Source organism: Heloderma suspectum, chromosome 4 (genome assembly GCF_057233095.1).
Source record: "Heloderma suspectum isolate Gila_16-S chromosome 4, 16-S_ref, whole genome shotgun sequence".
In the NCBI taxonomy this organism is placed as follows: domain Eukaryota; kingdom Metazoa; phylum Chordata; class Lepidosauria; order Squamata; family Helodermatidae; genus Heloderma; species Heloderma suspectum.
This window is the reverse complement of record NC_139461.1, coordinates 66,897,668-66,917,788: the sequence shown is the minus strand read 5'-3', so window position 1 is coordinate 66,917,788 and position 20,121 is coordinate 66,897,668. Positions and strand designations below refer to the sequence as shown.

The window sequence follows — 20,121 nt, the reverse complement described above, 5'->3', positions numbered from 1 at the left end:
TACCAAAAAAGGGAAGCACCAAAGAATGTTCAAACTATCAAATAGTGGCACTTATTTCACATGCCAGTAAGGTAATGCTCAAGGTCTTGCAAGGTAGACTCCAGCAATTCATGGAACGAGAATTGCCAGATGTACAAGCTGGGTTTAGAAAAGGCAGAGGAACTAGAGACCAAATTGCCAATATCCACTGGATAATGGAGAAAGCCAGGGAGTTACAGAAAAACATCTATTTCTGTTTTACTGACTATTCTAAAGCTTTTGACTGTGTGGATCATAACAAATTGTGGCAAGTTCTTGGTGGGATGGGGATACCAAGTCATCTTGTCTGCCTCCTGAGGAATCTGTATAACGACCAAGTAGCAACAGTAAGAACAGACCACGGAACAACGGACTGGTTTAAGATTGGGAGAGGAGTACGTCAGGGTTGTATACTCTCACCCTACCTATTCCACCTGTATGCAGAACACATCATGCGATGTGCTGGGCTTGATGAAGCCAAGGTTGGAGTTAAAATCACTAGGAGAAACATTAACAATCTCAGATATGCAGATGATACCACTTTGATGGCTGAAAGCGAGGAGGAGCTGAGGAACCTCACGACGAAGGTGAAAGAAGAAAGTGCAAAAGCTGGGTTGCAGTTAAACCTCCAAAAAAACCAAGATTATGGCAACCAGCTTGATTGATAACTGGCAAACAGAGGGAGAAAACGTGGAGGCAGTGACAGACTTTGTCTTTCTAGGCGCAAAGATTACTGCAGATGCTGACTGCAGCCAGGAAATCAGAAGACGTTTACTTCTTGGGAGGACAGCAATGACAAATGTTGATAAAATAGTGAAGAGCAGAGACATCACACTGACAACAAAGGTCCGCATAGTTAAAGCAATGGTATTCCCCATAGTAACCTATGGCTGCGAGAGCTGGACCATAAGGAAGGCTGAGCGAAGGAAGATAGATGCTTTTGAACTGTGGTGCTGGAGGAAAATTCTGAGAGTGCCTTGGACTGCAAGAAGATCAAACCACTCCATACTCCAGGAAATCAAGCCAGACTGTTCACTCGAGGGAAGGATATTACAGGCAAAACTGAAGTACTTTGGCCACATAATGAGAAGACAGGATACCCTGGAGAAGATGCTGATGCTAGGGAAAGTGGAAGGCAAAAGGAAGAGGGGCCGACCAAGGGCAAGATGGATGGATGATATTCTGGAGGTGACGGACTCGACCTTGGGGGAGCTGGGGGTGGCGAGGGCCGACAGGAAGCTCTGGCGTGGGCTGGTCCATGAAGTCATGAAGAGTCGGAAGCGACTGACCGAATAAACAACAAAATGAGTCAGGAAAATATTTGTACATTTAAGAGAGTGGTATATGATGTGTTTTATTATTTCAGGCCATCTATGTTCTACAAATAATTAATACTTTGTGTGGGCAGAGAGTTTTGTAAGCATGTATGGACTAGTGACTTCATGGACATGTTTCTAAAACAGCTACACCTGATTTAAAATTACAACATGAAAAATTTATAGTGGATCAATCTGAATGGGAACAAGGTAGCCCAGAAATGTATTCCGTTCTGTGATATCCACTCAGTTCCTTTAGAAATTTAAGACACTAGGGACATCTTCGGCATTATTATGGATGAATTAAGAATTGTGCCTTATAGCTATTGATATTCATTTCTTTCATTAATTTATCTACCTATTGAGATAAATCAGTTACTACATCAGGCTACAGAAACTATACATTGTGTGAGAATATATGGTTTAAAATCTGTGTTTTATTTTTACTGGATCCCTTTTCTAATGGCCTTGCAAATAATAATGTAAGTGGTTTCCCAGTGCAGTTCTATCACCTGAGCTCTCCATTCATTGAGCGCCCCCTTTATTGTTTACCTTTAAAGAGCTACTATTATAAGGTGCCATGAGGAAGGTTACTCAGCTTTATGTAGGGAAAATAGCCCAAAGCTTTATGAAGGAAAAACAGTAAGACCCTTAAAAATATGGATAGGAGAACACCTGAGTAACATTAGGAACAACAGACCAGGTGCCCCACTTGTAAGCCATTTTGCAGAACAGCAGCAGTCTCCCACAGATCTAAAAATTGGGGCACTGGACAAGCTTTACATTGAGGAAAAATATCTGTTGAGGAGAAAAGCTGAGTTGATTCCGAGACTGAACACTCTCATTCCATGTGGTTTAAATTTAGGCCTTGAATTTTTATTGCTCTTATGACCTGTGGGTGATTTACACACACTCCCTAGCTACAATAGTACAGTTTAGTTTTGAGACCTTGGCTAGATTACATCAACATGGAAACACCTGAAAGAGCTGGAAATAAATGGACCAAAAAGTGTAAGACAGGATGTGAGCAATACCTTTTCCAGTCACCAGCAGATTGACACAGGAGACAATCTTTTACTGTGAAAAAATTCGGCAGACTTCTTTCTCTAGTAAGTATGAACTTATATGTTATTCCTAGTAATAAGGCAGGTTTTATATGTTTTAATAATGTTATATATGCATAAGTCAGTATGCATATATAAGTCAGTATGTAAGTTCCTTTACTGTTGCAGTCACAAGGACCAATATTAGGGAAAATGTGACCCCCAAATATGGCTTATATCATCTGAGAGATACATCTCAAAGTATTTGTAGTGTAAACCACTTTCCTGCAGTGCACTTACTCTCTGCTTGGACAATACTTGGTTCATCTGTAGATAGCTGTTGGATGAATAGTTCAATCTTGGGAAGGGTTGGATACATGTCCTTTTGGTTTTTCCTGAGTTCCACATAGTCCAGACAAAACACAAATGGTCTTGGCTGATAGGACTGTCAATCCAGTGATAGGATCTGAGACTATTTTGGATGCAGTAGCATACCCTTTAACATTCAGATTCGCACTTTGGATGTGCTCCTGCACCTTGGCCTTACTCCTGGGTTTCCAGATGGCCCTTAGACGAGGTACACTAACTGCATCCATTTCTGGAGAAAGCAGACTTAGTCACAATCTTGGGTTACATCCAGACTGAATTATTGTGAAGTGTTCTACATGGGTCTGCCACTGAAAAGCACATGGAAACTTCAACTGGGACAAACCACAGCTGAAAAAGTTATGACCAGAGCTAGCATTCTTGAGAAAGTTACTCCACTTTTATACCTACTTCACTGGCTGTTGGTCCACTTCCAGGTACAATTCAAAATATTACTTCTAAAGCATCAGCAGCTTGGGACCAGGATGCTTAGAAGAATTTTCTAAGATCCTTATTAGGAGATCCTTCCATAAACTCCTTCCCAGATACTGAGGTAAGTGGGAAGGGCTCTTTTGTATGTTTCACCACTCAGCTGAAGGACAGTTTGTGAGAATGTGGGAAGGGCCCTTCCTGTTGCAGCACTCATGATGTGTTTCTCCATGCCCAGGAGATCCATCCAACCCCCTCTTTATTGGTCTTCCATGGTAGACTAAAACCCTTGTTTGTTTCAGCAGGCCTTCAAACTGATGTTTATCTTTTGCTCCCCAGGGGGTTGGGGTGGAGGAGGACAGAAAGAGAGAGGATTCATGCCTGTTCTCTTTTGTTATGTTGGTTGATACTGAAACTGTTTTATTAAGTGGATTGTTTTTAATCACTGATTTTATAAATCTTGAGTGTTTTAAACTGAAATAGAAATTTTTTAATATTTTTAATTTTTTAATCACTAAAATAATTAAAGTAGACTTCAATTCCTGAATTTCTACCATCAGATGTAGAAATGTCCCTATTCAAACATTTCCACCTATCGAAGTGTCTTCAACTATGTGTGTGCCAATGTTCAACTTTCTGTCTGTTGTGAAATAACATTTTTGATACCCAGGAAAAGATTCAGTCAGTATGGCTTATGCACCTTATGCACACAATAAGTATGCATCGTAGTTCCCTCTATAGAAGCAACACTCTCAAGTGACTATAGAATATATTGTTTTCTTATTTAATATGTTTGTAACCCTGTTCATAAAGAAAGTTATGTCACATTCTAAGCGGTCTTACTTTTTCTTTGCCAGGAAGAAAAAATACCTTACTGACAGATGTTAGATGCTGCTTAACTACATTTATGGTATAATAAAATGTATACAAGTAATATGGCAGAATTGGAAAAAACATACCTGTAATAATTCCAGAGTCATGGGCATATTCTTAAGTTCCTTGAGTAAATCAAGAGCCCCAGCCTGTAAAACACATTGTTGAAGACTGAATAGGCATACTGTCATACACTTTTATTTTATTGCTGTAAGCCACATTGGGAGGGCTTCTGCCCTGAAAGGCAGCCAGGAATGTTTTAAATAAATAAATTACGCTTAAAATATTTAACATGACACAGCTATGACATTCATCTTCAAGGGAAGGATCCAGCAGTGACTGTGTGCTTGTGCTATTGCTGTTGCACTAGCGTAAACCAGCACTTGCACAACTTCAACAGTATTTGCTAGTACAATGGGAAATTCAGTGGCATGGGAAGGCTTGTGAGTAGCAAGCACCTTGTTTTCAAGCAAAATCACACTCCTGGGAGACTTTCATGGGTGTACATCCTGTTTCAAAGGAAAATAGACCATTTTTGCTGCTGCCACACCAGTGAATTTGCCATTGCACAAGTGTTGGCTTACGCTAGTGCAACATTAATAGCACTAGCACACAGTCAGCACTGGATCCTTCCTCAAGTCCCAATATGAATTTTGGTAAAAATACTATAGATAAACCTAAAGAACTAATCCTGCTTATTTCAGATGCTTGCTCCAGGAGCAACAGATTAAACCAGTCAATCTTGAGCTGAAAGGCTTCACTTATTTATGTGGCAAGAAAGAACAGTGCAATTAATTTTACTTGTTGTTTTTTGGTGGTGGTGGTAGGTCTGCTGAATAGCAGTTTCCACAATATCTTACACAGAATTAAAGCTGACCTAGAAAGAAAGGATTCAAATTCACCTACTGATCTACCTCTTTGGGCATTCCTGAGGCAGACAAAATACACCTTGTGGGCTATTGTATCATTACATTTTCACTAGCCTTTAGTGATCTGGTTTTTTTAAAAATTTGAATTCTATTTAATGTAGAGGGTTTTTATTTTACTTACTTTCAATATAGGAAAGAGATGGTGGGGCTGATGGAAGAAAATGTATTTTACTGCAGCATTCAGATGAAGTTTAAATTCTGTCTATATTTAATATACTTTAATAGCTTTAGGATGCAATTCTATACTGAAGATACACTGCTTAAAGGGCTATTGGATTCAGCAGAAGCTCTGCTATGCTAACAAAATGAAAGATACAGCACTGTCATGAAAAACATGCTGGCAGAACACCTTGCTGGCAGAATGGCTAAAATAGGGGCAGAGTCATGGGAGACATATCGGGCAGAATAGGGAGGGATACAGCTATGCCATATGCTATACCTCTTCAATCTATGGCCACCATCACCTCATCATTAACACAACTTTACACTGGTCCCATACTTGGTACAAAGAATTTACTTCCCATTGACTTCAATGGGAGGGGGAAATTAAATAAACACTGCCATATCAACTACTACTACTACCACTCCCACATCATCATGACAGATTTATTTATTTATTTATTTATTGCATTTATACCCCGCCTTTCTCCCTCTCGCAAGGAACTCAAGGCGGCTTACATTATCCTCCTCCTCACCGTTGTATCCTCACAACAACAACCCTGTGAGGTAGGTTGGGCTGAGAGTCTGTGACTGGCCCAAAGTCACCCAGTGAGCTTCCATGGCCAAGTGGGGACTAGAACCCGGATCTCCCGGCTCCCAGTCCGTCACTCTCACCACTACACTACACTGGCTCTCATAGATCATAGTTTAACTCAGCACCCAATCATAGCACACCACTACCAAATATAAACCCTACACAGGGAGACAACAGCTCAAACGACAGTGTGAGCAGCATGGGCCTATTTTGCTCTGGTGTCATGTCATGCGCATTTACAGCTCACAAGGGGGGGGGGCGGATTTTGGTGATGGAAAACTGGCCTCAGAACACGCAGGGGAACTTGCTCAATTACTAACACTTCTCTGCCTAGAACTTTGACAGATACCGCACCTTGGGACTCCACACAAAAACACTCAGCTCCACTCAAACAGCTGGAGGTTCCAGGACGCAGATAAGTAATTGCTGACTCACATAAATTCAAATGAAAGCACAGTAGAGCCACAAGAGCAAGTCCAGTCCACCCTCCTCTGGCATTTCCAATCCTGGGCCTGGCTAGACAAAACCAGAGTCATAAGCTATGGTTTATCATCTGGCTTCTCAGAGGAGAGGCAAGCCAGAGTTGCCAGTTCGCACATAACACTAAACCAACCATGGAGTTTCCATCTGGGGAACATGTGGACCTCCAGATGGTGTTGGACTGCAACTCCCCTCACCATTCGCTATGCTGGCTAGGCCTGATAGGAATGGCAGTCCAACAGCATCTTCAGGGCCACACATTCCTCACCGCTGGTTTAGCACATTGTTCATAAATGATAAGGCGGGATTTCACCAGAAACCTGGCTTAGTGTTATGTGCAAACTGCGCCAATCTGCAGGTAAACATTCTACAGAAATTATTTCATTCTCAAGTATACTTCTTAATTCTTAAAATGTCATCATGTCTAATAATAACATTTCTTACAAGCAAGATTTCAGAAAGCAAGTATTTAGACTTTTTTTTTCTTTTTTAACAAACTTTTTTTTTCCATTTATTTGTCTTGTAACACACACTTTCACACCAGTGGGGCTCTGCTTTTAACCTCTAGTGAGTAGAGGAGCAGGCACAGGCTAGTCTAGAACAATCACAAAGCTAGACACAAAAAGGGAAAAGAGGCTATGGAAGGACAAGGCTCTCCAGTGGTGGTGACCTGCAAGGTGTGTGCCATGTTTGTTTTCTTGCCTGAGACCAACATGGCCTACACCTGCAACAAGTGCAAGCTGATCTTGCTGCTGGAAGAAAAAATAAGTGGACTGGAGCGGCGACTGTCGACCCTCTGGGGAATTACAAAACACGAAGAGTTCTTGGACAGAATGTGGGAACTACAGCAGCAAAGTGAAGACCAGAAGCTTGAAGAGCAACGCAAGATGAGACAGAAGTGGGCAATGCTGAGGTGAGGAAAAATGGAGTCGAGGATACTCCTTGGAAAAGGGTGACAGTTAGGAGAAGAAGAACTAGACACCACTCTGCACCACGGGAAGTAGTGGAGCTGTGGAACCAATTCCAGGTACTTGATGATGAGATTGGGGGACAGCCTGCAGAGGAAGAATCACAGGGGAACCTGCATGAGAGTGAGCAAAAGGCTGAAGGTCAGTCAAACAGAAGCAATGAAACCCAGGCCTACAACAACAAGAAGAGAAGAGTGGTAGTAGTGGGAGACTCCTTGCTGCGTGGGATCGAAACCCAAGTATGTTGCAAAGACCCGTGGACTCGCTAGGTATGTTGTCTCCTGGGAGGACAGATTAGAGACGTGACTGAAAGGTTGCCTGCACTCATAAAGCCCACTGACAGGTATCCCTTTCTTCTCATCCATGTGGGAACAAAAGATACCGCTAAGAGGAGCTACGAAGAAATCACGTCAGACTTCGAAGCTTTGGGAAGGAAACTCAAGAACTCTGGGGTCCGGATAGTTTTCTCATCCATCCTTCCAATAGTCAGAAGAGGGATAGAAAGGGAAAAAAAAAATACTCCGGGTGAATGACTAGCTATGAAGGTGGTGCCGATGCGAGAGATTTGGATTCTGGGACCACGGGCTATAATTCCTGGAAGATGGGCTGTTGGCAAGGGACGGGTTTCACCTCACAAAGGCTGGGAAGAATGTGTTTGGCCACAGCATGAAGAACTTCATCAGGAGGGCTTTAAACTGAATCCTATTGGGAAGAGAGACGAAAAGCTGGGGGTAACAATGGACAAAGGCTCATGCACCGCAATGGAGAGAACAGCTCTAATAGCGCCCAATAATAGTCTTCAGACACATGTAGGAAGAAAGCCAGACTATGAAGCACATGGTCTTGGATGTCTATATACTAATCCCCAGAGTATAGGAAACAAACAGAATGAACTTGAATTCTTAATACAAGAGGGAAATTATAACTTGATAGGTATAACTGAGACTTGGTGGGATGACTCTCATGACTGGAATACAGCAATTGAAGGATATAACTTGTTCAAAAAGAACAGGAGGAACAGAAAGGGAGGTGGGGTTGCACTGTATGTGAAAAATACTCATCTCTGCACAGAAATACAGGAGGATGAGCTTGGTAGCCCAATCGAGAGCATCTGGATCAAAATAAATGGAGCAAAGATTAAAAGAAACCTGGTGGTCAGAGTCTACTACCGGCCACCCAACCAAGGAGAAGATGAGGATGAAACTTTTGAAAAGCAAATAGCCAATGTTTTAAGGAAGCATGATGTAGTAGTAATTTGTTGTTGTTCAGTCGTTCAGTCGTGTCTGACTCTTCGTGACCCCATGGACCATAGCACGCCAGGCCTTCCTGTCCTGCGTTCTCTCCCGGAGTGTGCTCAAGTCCATATTCATTGCATTGGTGATGCTATCTAGCCATCTCATCCTCTGCCGGCCCCTTCTCCTTTTGCCTTCAGTCTTTCCCAGCATCAGGGTCTTTTCCAGTGACTTTTCTCTTCGCATTAGGTGGCCAAAATATTTCAGCTTCAGCTTCAGTATCTGTCCTTCCAATGAGCACTCAGGGTTGATTTCCTTTAGGATGGACTGATTTGACCTCCTTGCAGTCCAGGGGACTCCTAAGAGTCTTCTCCAGCACCACAGTTCGAAAGCATCTATTCTTCGGCGCTCAGCCTTCCTTATAGTCCAGCTCTCACAGCCATACATTACTACTGGGAAAACCATAGCTTTGATTATGCGGACCTTTGTCGGCAAGGTGATGTCTCTGCTTCTTACTATGCTGTCTAGGTTGGCCATAGCTTTCCTCCCAAGGAGCAAGCGTCTTTTAATTTCATGGCTACAGTCACCGTCTGCGGTGATCTTGGAGCCCAAGAAAGTAAAATCTGTCACTGCTTCCATTTCTTCCCCTTCTATATGCCAGGAAGTGATGGGGCCAGATGCCATGATCTTCATTTTTTTAATGTTGAGTTTCAAACCAGCTTTTGCACTCTCCTCTTTCACCCTCAACAAGAGGCTCTTGAGATCCTCTTCGCTTTCTGCCATTAGGGTGGTATCGTCTGCATATCGGAGATTGTTGATAATTCTCCCAGCAATCTTAGTTCCAACCTGTGATTCATCCAACCCGGCGTTTCTCATGATGTACTCTGCATATAAGTTAAATAAGCAGGGTGACAATATGCAGCCTTGTCGTACTCCTTTCCCAATTTTGAACCACTCGGTTGTTCCATGTCTGGTTCTTACTGTTGCTTCTTGACCCTCGTACAGGTTTCTCAGGAGACAGGTAAGGTGGTCGGGTATTCCCATCACTTTAAGAATTTGCCACAGTTTGTTGTGATCCACACAATCAAAGGCTTTAGCGTAGTCAATGAAGCAGAAATAGACGTTTTTCTGGAATTCTCTTGCTTTCTCCATGATCCAGCGAATGTTGGCGATTTGATCTCTAGTTCCTCTGCCTCTTCGAAACCCAGCTTGTACTTCCGGTAGTTCTCGGTTCGCATACTGCTGAAGCCTATTTTGAGCATCACCTTGCTGGCATGTGAAATGAGTGCAATTGTGCAGTAGTTTGAACACTCTTTGGTGCTGCCCTTCTTTGGAATTGGAAAATAAACTGACCTTTTCCAGTCTTGTGGCCACTGTTGAGTGTTCCAAATTTGTTGGAATATTGAATGCAGCACTTTAACAGCATCATCTTTTAGGATTTTAAATAGCTCAGCTGGAATACTGTCATCTCCACTAGTTTTGTTGTTACTAATGCTTCCTAAGGCCCACTTGACTTCACTCTCGAGGATGTCCAGCTCAAGTTCAGTGACCGCACTATCATGGCTACCAGGGACATTCAGATCTTTCCTGTATAGTTCTTCTGTGTATTCTTGCCACCTCTTCTTAATCTCATCTGCTTCTGTTAGGTCCCTGCCTTCTTTGTCCTTTATCATGCCTGTCTTTGCACAAAACGTTCCCTTGAGATCTCCGATGTTCTTGAAAAGATCTCTAGTCTTTCCCATTCTGTTGTTTTCCTCGATTTCTTTGCATTGTTCATTTAAGAAGGCCTTCTTGTCTCTCCTTGCTATTCTCTGGAACTCTGCATTCAGTTGGTTATATCTTCCCCTTTCTCCCTTGCTTTTCGCTTCCCTTCTTTCCTCAGCTACTTGTAAAGCCTCATCAGACAGCCACTTGGCTTTCTTGCATTTCTTTTTCTTGGGGATGGATTGAGTTGCTGCCTCCTGAACAATGTTATGGACCTCCATCCATAGTTCCTCAGGCACTCTGTCTATCAGGTCTAATCCCTCAAATCTATTCCTCACCTCCACTGTATATTCATAAGGGATATGATTGAGGTCATACCTGAACGGTTTAGTGGTTTTCCCGACGTTCTTCAATTTCAGCCGAAATTTTGCAACAAGAAGCTCATGATCTGAGCCAAAGTCAGCTCCAGGTCTTGTTTTGACTGACTGTATAGAGCTTCTCCATCTTTGGCTGCAAAGGACATAATCAATCTGATTTCGATATTGACCATCTGGTGATGTCCATGTGTAGAGTCGTCTCTTGTGCTGTTGGAAAAGAGTGTTTGCTATGATCAGCGTGTTCTGTTGGCAAAACTCTATTAGCCTTTGTCCTACTTTATTTTGTACACCAAGGCCATGCCTGCCTGTTATCCCGGTGATTTCTTGACTTCCTACTTTAGCATTCCAATCCCTTATGAGGAAGAGGACATCTTTTTTTGCTGTTCGTTCTAGAAGGTGTTGTAGGTCTTCATAGAACCGATCAACCTCAGCTTCTTCGGCATCAGTGGTTGGGGCACAGACTTGAATTACTGTGATGTTGAATGGTTTGCCTTGGATTCGTACTGAGATCATTCTATCGTTTTTGAGTTTGTATCCCAGTACTGCTTTTCCCACCCTTTTTTTGACTATGAGTGCTACTCCATTTCTTCTAAGGGATTCTTGCCCACAGTAGTAGATATGATGGTCACCTGAATTAAATTCGCCCATGCCTGTCCATTTTAGTTCGCTGATTCCCAAGATGTCGATGTTCAATCTTGCCATCTCATATTTGACCACCTCCAGCTTACCTTGATTCATTGATCTGACATTCCAGGTTCCTAAACAATATTGTTCTTTACAGCATCAGACTTTCTTTTCACCACCGGACCAGACACATCCACAGCTGAGTGTCCTTTCGGCTTTGGCCCAGCCGCTTCACTCTTTCTGGCGCTACTTGGAAATACCCTCTGCTCTTCCCCAGTAGTATATTGGACACCTTCTGACCTGAGGGGCTAATCTTCTGGCATCATATCTTTTAGCCTTCTGATACGTTCCATGGGGTTTTCTTGGCAAGAATACTGGAGTGGGTTGCCATTTCCTTCTCCAGTGGACCACATTTTGTCAGAACTCTCTGCCATGACCTGTCCGTCTTGGGTGGCCCTGCACGGCATAGCTTATGGCTTCACTGAGTTACGCAAGCCCCTTCGCCACAACAAGGCAGTGATCCATGAAGGGGAAGTAGTAGTATTGGGGGGCTTCAATTTCCCCGATATTTGTTGGGAGAAAAATTCTGCAAAACATGGCCCCTCCAGGAAATTCCTGACTTGTGTGGCGGATCACTTCCTCCTACAGGAAGGAACCAGAGGATCAGCTATCCTTGACTTGATCCTAACCAACAGAGATGACTTAGTGGATAAAGTAGCAGTTACAGGAGCTCTGCGGGAAAACGACCATGTTGTACTTCAGTTCTTGATTCTAAGGGAAGCAAAAGCCGAGTGTAGTCAAACGCGTACCCTGGATTTTAGGATAGCTGATTTTAATAAACTCAGAACAGTGATCAGTAAGGTCCCATGGCAAGCGCCGCTAACGAGAAAAGGAGTCCAAGATGGGTGGGAGCTTTTAAAAAAGGAAATTCTCAAGGCACAATTACAAACAATTCCAACAAGAAGAAAAGGTCGAAGACAACAGAAGAAGCCAATGTGGCTTCACAAAAAGCTTAGGGATGACCTGAAAACAAAAAAGGACACATATAGGAAGTGGAAAGAAGGCCAAGTAACAAAGGAAGAGTACAGGCAGGTAGCACAGAATTGCAGGGATGGCGTCAGGAAGGCTAAAGCTGAGAACGAGCTGAGGTTAGCGAGGGATGCTAAAAACAACAAAAAGACTTTCTTCAGTACATGCATAATAAAAGGCAGAGGAAAGAAATGGTCATTCAGCTATTAAATAAGGATGGCAAAATGATAACAGATGACAAAGAAAAGGCAGAGGTGCTCAATTCCTACTTTGGCTCAGTCTTCTCCCAAAAGAGGGTCTATGACCCCCTCGGTACAGGCTGAAGGGGCAGGATTGTAGCTTGAGACCGATAGGCATATGGTCAAGGAACACCTAATTACACTGAATGAGTTCAAATCTCCAGGGCCAGATGAACTGCATCCTAGAGTAATAAAGGAACTGGCAGAAGAACTCTCAGAACCGCTGTCTATTCTCTTTGAGAAATCATGGAGGACAGGGGAAGTGCCAGATGACTGGAGGAGGGCTAATGTTGTCCCTATCTTCAAAAAGGGTAAAAAGGAGGAACCTGGGAACTACAGACCAGTCAGTCTGACATCAATCCCTGGGAAAATTCTGGAGCAGATGATAAAGCAAGCCATCTGGAAGCTCCTTGAAAACAATGCAGTGATTACTCGAAGCCAACATGGATTTGTCAAGAACAAGTCCTGCCAGATGAATCTGATCTCATTTTTTGATCAAGTCACCTCCCTTGTGGACCGTGGGAATGCTGCAGACATAATATACCTCGACTTCAGCAAAGCTTTCAACAAAATGCCCCATGATATCCTGATGAGCAAACTAACTCAAAGTGGGCTAGATGAAACAACTATCTGATGGATCCACAGTTGGCTACGGTATCAGACTCAAAGAGTGCTTCTCAATGGGACCTTCTCAAACTGGGGAGAGGTAACGAGTGGGGTACCGCAGGGCTCAGTCCTGGGTCCAGTGCTCTTCAACATTTTTATTAATGACTTGGAGGAGGAGGTACAGGGAATGCTGATCAAATTTGCAGATGACACAAAATTGGGAGGACAGCTAATACTTTGGAAGACAGAAACAAAATTCAAAGTGATCTAGATAGACTGGAGCGCTGGGCAGAAAACAACAGAATGACATTTAATACGGATAAATGCCAAGTTCTGCACCTAGGAAAAAGAAACCAAAGGCACAGTTACAAGATGGGGGATACGTGGCTCAACAACACGACAAGTGAGAAGGATCTTGGAATTGTTGTCCATCACAAGCTGAATATGAGCCAACAATGGGATGTGGCTGCAAAAAAGGCCAATGCCATTTTGGGCTGCATTAATAGAAGCATAGCTTCCAAATCTGGGAAGTATTAGTTCCCCTCTACTCAGCACTGGTTAGGCCTCATCTGGAGTACTATGTCCAGTTCTGGGCACCGCACTTTAAGAAGGATGCAGACAAACTGGAGAGGGTTTAGAGGAGGGCAACAAAGACGATCTGGGGACTGGAAACAAAGCCCTCTGAAGAGAGACTGAAAGAACTGGGCATGTTTAGCCCTGAGAAGAGAAGACTGAGGAGAGATATGATGGTGCTCTTCAAGTACTTGAAAGGTTGTCACAGAGAAGAAGGCCAGGATCTCTTCTCGATCATGCCAGAGTGCAGGACACGGAATAATGGGCTCAAGTGACAGGAAGCCAGATTCCAGCTGAACATCAGGAAAAACTTCCTGACTGTTAAGAGCAATACAACAATGGAACCAATTACCTAGGGAGGTAGTGGGCTCTCCCACACTGGAGGCGTTCAAGACGAGGCTGGACAGCCATCTGTCAGGGATGCTCTGACTTGGATTCTTGCACTGAGCACGGGGTTGGACTCGATGGCCTTGTAGGCCCCTTCCAACCCTACTATTCTATGATTCTAGACCAATTTAAAGGTAACTGAAGCCATCTAAACTGAGAAATATATAAGACAAGAACTGAACATAAATGGCAGCTTTATATTATAGGAAGTTACCATTCAAAGGAGATTTTCTGAATATTTAAGCCTACAAAAAAAAAGAACCTATTGTTTATTGCCTCTTGATATTAGCAATAATTTGCATATTACATTTATTTGGTAGGAAATAGGCACTAGATAGGCAAGGAATATTCTCTCCCACTTTAACAGCAAGCTCTGCCCTTGTTAGATGATGCAAGAGCCAGAAAGGACTCCATTTATTTCAATTACAAACTGGAAAGAAGTTATTGATCACTTGCAGCCATACAAGCTTGAGAGTACCTTGTTTATTCTCTGGTATTAACAGACATCCCCATCAACATAGATTTACAATACTGTTCAAATACTCTACTAACAAATTTGTTACATATGTTATAACCAGAAATCTATCCAGAAAGTAAATGCCAGTGCTGCCATCATGCCTTTAACTAAGGGATTTCACAAACTATGCACTCCTTTATATCAAAATGTGTTAATATGCAACTCAATTAATACAGTAAGGGAAATATTTTCAATTGAATTTGCAGACAGAGAAAAAGTGTACGGATTAAAGAATCATGTAGAAACCTGAGACAGAATAAAGCCTGCACTGAATTAGACTTCAAACCTCTTCATCATTCATCCTAAACTTTCAGCTACCATCTTCTCGAGTACCACTTTAAAAATTGCCATGTCAGTACAAATAACAATCCATTGTCACGAACATCCTGCATCAAACTACTTTATTTTATCTTATTTGTTAAATAAAGATGAATGTAAAACCATATCCTGATTGGCATGATGCTTGAAATAAACTGAGAAACTTAACAAGCGCTACTATTAACAAAACATATACCTTCCTTTCAGTCTAGCAGATCCAGAAGGTAGCTTACAATAAAAATAAAATATACGCAATTCTGAAACAATAAAGCAATCTTCCAAACATCGGTCAAATTTAACAGATTCATCACAAATTCATCACTGCAGTTTAGCAGCTACAATCCTTTATCCTCCAAATGTCTTGGTAAAAAGCCATGGTCAAGGCATGTGCCTAAATGCCAGCAGGGAGCCAAGCAACCTTTCACAGGGAGATAATTCTAAAAAACAGGTGACACCAAGTCCTTCTCCTTGTGACCACCAGCTTAGTCTCAGATGGCTGTGGCATCCAGAGCAGAGACTTGTTAGATGATCTAACCACACTTAAGAATGGGTGTTTATATTGCTAGTCTGCCTAGATGCAGAGATATAAATTCAATTGAAGTCACAATCCTATGCACACTTGAGAGCAAGTTCTATTGAACTCAGTGGGACTTAGTAAATTTACATAGGATTGGGAGTAAAACTGCAATCTTAAACAACATGCATAGTTAAAAGTAAATTCAGTGGGAGATCTCCTACTAAAATCAATAGAATCTAAAAGTTCAACCTGAAATAAATAGAACATATTAAAAGAAAAGATTGTAGCTTTATGCCACAATCCAAAACATACTAATTAGGAACTAAATTCCACTAAATTCAGTGAGTCTTATTTCCAAGTTAACACGATTAAGACTGGGCTGCAATAACTAAATATTAAAAATGATAAACATTGGAAAAAAGCACTCTATCTTAGCCCAATCAACATGGAAGACACACCGCACAGAAAAAATACTGCCATGTTTTCTAGATAATGTTTATAAGAAGATTTTAGGAATAATGTGATTTAAATAAGAAATCTTACTTTTAAGTTTCCTTAAACCCACCAAGAAATAGGTGAAAGTAGTTCAAAGATATCTTTTTAGAATCAATCCCACATAAAAGCCATAAACATTAGGTTCCATGCTCAAAGTTTTAAAAGGCTACAGCTAGATATAAGTGTAAACAATCTGATTTATAACAGTGCAATTGTCTACTTAGATGTAATCTCCATTAAGTTAAATGGTGCTTACTGCCAAGTGAGTGAGTACAGGATGGCAGCCTAATGCATGCAGAAAAATATTTAGTACACTCTGACTCTGTATCTAATAAGAGGAAAAGCTATTTCTTACCTTTTCTTCTCTAATCTTAATCAACTGCTCTTGATTTTTGAATATCCATATGTGCAACATTACCTCTGCCAACTTGAACCTGGTCATTACACAATAAGGTAATGTGTTACACTGATTATACTATATAATAAACATTGATAGTTACTTGTAACTAATATTGCTTGCATAGCTCAGTTTAACACTGGTATATAGTTATGTTAACATGAGGTTTTTTTGAGCAATAATTCTTTTAATACACACTGAGACTAATCCAGTTGGATTCTCAGGTGTTCTCAAGTGTTCAGAGGTTCCTGACAGACAGGATGTGTAGGTCAGCGGCAAGGAACTTTGTTGCTGGTATGATGCATGAGAGACTGAGTTGGGAGAATACAGAGAGCAAGGAGACCAGTCCTCAAAATTAGGTCATATAAATTCATAAGAATTGTAGCACGCTTCTGTTCCTACTAAATGCTGTGCTGTGGATTTACTCAGAATAACTTCATTCTTTCAATGAAGGCGGATTACATAAGCAATAATAGCAGTTAGAGGGCAGTATCCTATTTGACACTACCACTAATGAAAATTATGTTGCACTAACATATGTGATCTCTAGCTAAATGCCAACAGCGTTTGCTGGCATGATGGGTTTTCCAGGGAAACCTGTCATGCCAGCAAACGTTACTGGTGTTGTGCTAGAGGTTGCTTACCTAGTGCATTGAATAGGATACTGCCCAAAGCCTTTAATATTGCCACCTTAAGAAGACTCAAATAGGCTTCAGAAGACAGAACTGACTGAGCATGGAAAAATCTCAGGTACAATACTCAAATCATCTGAATGCCATATAAATCTGGAAGTATATCAAAGAGAAAGTCAAATAACAGAGCAATCCTATGTCTCCTAGACAGCGTCTGGGGAAGATAGGATTTTTTGGTTTCCCAGCTTCAAGCTTGTAGATAGCACTAGGAGCTTGTAGCTGGGAAACCGAGCTCCCCACCCCCTCGTAGCTCGCATGGAGAGAACTGCACTGCCGCCACCTCCATGCTCCTAACACAGAGCACGGAGGGGTGAAAACAGGGCGTTCCTGGGGGTGGGGATGGGAGGAGACTTTAGACTGTTTTAGACAGCTTCCTATGTGGTCTTCAGCCCCATTCCTGCCCCCTTCCTGAAGCCACACTTAGACATGCAAAAACATGCATCTAAGACAAAGCGCAGGACGGCTGCAGCACGTAGGGAATCCTCTCCTCTGTGCTGCTTCCACCCTGCATTGGATAGGTGGCCATCTCCAACTTCAGGGGAAGTCAGAGGCACCCATCTATCTCTACAGAATTACACCCTAAAACTACCCTTCTCTATTGGCTGATATTGAATCCATATTTAGAACAAGACTATGAAAGAGTTCTGCAGTGGTTACAGATATAACTAATTTGTAACACAGACATTCAGATGCAAGGCTTTCAAAGTTATTCCTCCTTTGAAAGTTGTCAGGTGTCAGGATTAAGTATAAAACTAATTTTATATATTTATATTTTAAACACACTTTGAGTACACTTCACTACTTTAGGTAACATGAACTTGGCCAGACCAGGATTATCATTTGCAGAACTCAGATCTAAGAATCTCTCAAATGTCTAGTGAGGGAATATGCTTGCCTTTTCTATATACGGTCACATTAAAAATGCATCGACACACACATAAGCAAAACTTTTATTTACTCCAAGATACTGGCCTTCACTTATACATAACTCCAAGAACTCTTGAGATCTTCTAGTAAAATGTTGCTTTGTGTCCCATCACTTTAATCTTTGTTTGATGAGGGCACATAATAGTGTCTTCCCAGTGGTGAGGCCTTCCCCTAGATAAGCCTGCCTCAAAACATCTTTGTTGGGAAATTAGCAAAAGCTTACCTACTCTGCCAAGCTTTGGGGGATAATTAATACTGCTTAACTTATGTGCATTTAAAGAGTGATAATGGTTTTAATTTAGATTGTGTTAAAACAAATGTATGGTCTGGTTAGTCAAACACACTTTTTTCTGGTTAATCAAACACACATTTTTGTTTATTGCCTTTTGTTTATTGCCAAGGCAAAAACAATCTACACAGAGAAAACCTATAGATGTTTAAAAACTACAACAAAACAGTTTCAGTTTCCAAGATACAGGTGGAATCCTGCCATTAGTTTATTTATGGGTATACCCCACTGCCTATTAAGTACAGGATTGTAATTTATGTTTTCAAACCGACATTCACTCCATGCAGTATAAGCATGGAACCAGTAATTATTCGCTTGTATGATGCCCAGCAAGTTATCTCCCAAAAGATAGTCAAACTCACAGAAGGCTTAAGCCACCAAGTTAAGAACCAAGTTAAAAATAATGGGCTAGCAAAATATACCTATAAAACTTACCGTGCAAACATATTTTTGCACTTCTGCAAAAAATGATGAATTCTTTCTAAAACAAACTCACTGTTATGACCAGAGACGAGCAAAATCTTTGGGAAAGGGTCTGGGGAAAAAGCGTCGCGTCTTACGAGCCATCATCATACAACTAAGCGCGCCTGCTGGGCGCATTAGCATTTAAAAGACATAAAGAGAACCTAGAAACGGGGGCCAAGAAATAGGGGAAATTCCCAGAAAGGGGCTGAATATGATTATGCCCCAGGTGAGTCTTTGACTCCGCTGGAGTAAGCGGAACCCTTTACTCCCGATTTGCAGGAAGCCAAGAATTCGGCTGTTCGCCAGGTAAATCTCGTCAATGGGACTCTGCCTCCAGTTTCGAGCGTGACGTCCGGCCCTCGGGTCATAACAAGCCAGGAGAAATGGCTCCAGCATCGGCACTAGCGTCCGGCGAGGTGAGGAGCCCTGTTCCCTCTCCCTCGCCCCGCTCCCCCGGGCCCGAGGCGCACTCCCGCGCGTGACAGTTGAGGCCTCACAAAAGAACCGAGCGCGGCTCCCTCTCCCTTCGCCCCTCATTTTCTCCCCCTCAGGAAAAAGGCGGGCGCCCAGCTGAGCGCGCGGCGCCGCTGATTGGCCAGACCGAAGTTCAAGCCGAGCGCGCGAGGGGCTCGCTGGCACCGCTCCCTCCCCCCACCCCTCCTCTTCCCTCCAAGTTCATCGTCTCACCGCGTTCTTCTTCTGCACCATCTTGTCCATCTTCTTAGCGATGCGAATGATCTCGTCTTCCGTGCTCATGGCGGCTACCCAATCCGCGCCTCCCTCCGCGGGACGGGGATGATGAGGGGGGTTCAGCCGCCGCCGCGAATGTCGGAGCCTTCGGCGCAAGCAAAGATGGAGCCGTCAACCCACCGCCAGGGCCGCTGAGCACAGAAACCGGCCAGACCCAGAAGCGACAGCTCGGCAGCCGTGATGCCAGGCTGCGCTCATCAAGCCTCGGGGAAAGGGAGCCAGGCGGTGCTCCGGCAAGCCGAAAACATCGATGGGGGGAGGGTGGCGGGAGAGAGGAGCGAGCGAGCGAGCGAGGAAAGGTGGAGCTTCTTTTACCCTGAACAGCTGCGCCCGCCCAGCGGAAATGGAGGACGCGGGCTGTGGCGGCGACGAAGAAAATGTCGCCGCCCGCGAGAGTCCCGCTGTGCCGCAGAGAGGGGATGTTGCTGTGCCGCCGCCGGACCAGGGTCTGACGAGGGCGCTTGCTGTGGGTTGAATCCAGCGTTAGCCCTACTTAGAAGTAGACTCATTGAAATGAGCTAGTCATGACTAGCTGAAATCCCATTCAAGCGCCATTCATTTCAGTGGGTCTGCTCTAAGCAGAGCTAACACTGGGTTCAACCCTGTGTCCCCCCTTGAAGGGACTGTCTGCGAATAGTGGGGAGGGAAAGTGGGACGAGCGGCGGTGGCTCTGGCGTGGGCTGGTCCAGGAAGTCACGAAGAGTCGGGGGCGACTGAACGAATGAGCAACTAGAGCCGCGGATTGTTGTAAGGCGCCGGGATGAACAGCGCTCTTCGTGCGCTGAGGGTGGCCAAGAATAGGGGGCG

General features: G+C 43.1%; 1 protein-coding gene across 6 annotated transcripts in view; it reads right to left on the bottom strand.

Moving 5' to 3' along the window:
• The window catches only part of TCEA1 (transcription elongation factor A1), a 49,599-nt gene extending 30,074 nt beyond the window's left edge, over positions 1–19,525 (bottom strand). For 2 of the 6 annotated variants that reach the window (XM_084849553.1, XM_084849556.1), the window contains exons 1-3: positions 19,252–19,525; positions 16,150–16,228; positions 4,132–4,194 (exon numbers count right to left, since the gene is read on the bottom strand). In XM_084849553.1, the coding sequence (XP_084705679.1) occupies positions 4,132–4,194; positions 16,150–16,209 (123 nt within the window). In that variant the 5' untranslated portion in view covers positions 16,210–16,228; positions 19,252–19,525. Of the gene's footprint in view, positions 1–4,131; positions 4,195–16,149; positions 16,229–18,534; positions 19,112–19,251 lie in introns of those variants that run through there. The other 4 variants (XM_084849552.1, XM_084849555.1, XM_084849554.1 and 1 more) reach the window with 3 other exon arrangements.
• Between the last annotated feature and the right edge of the window lie 596 nt (positions 19,526–20,121).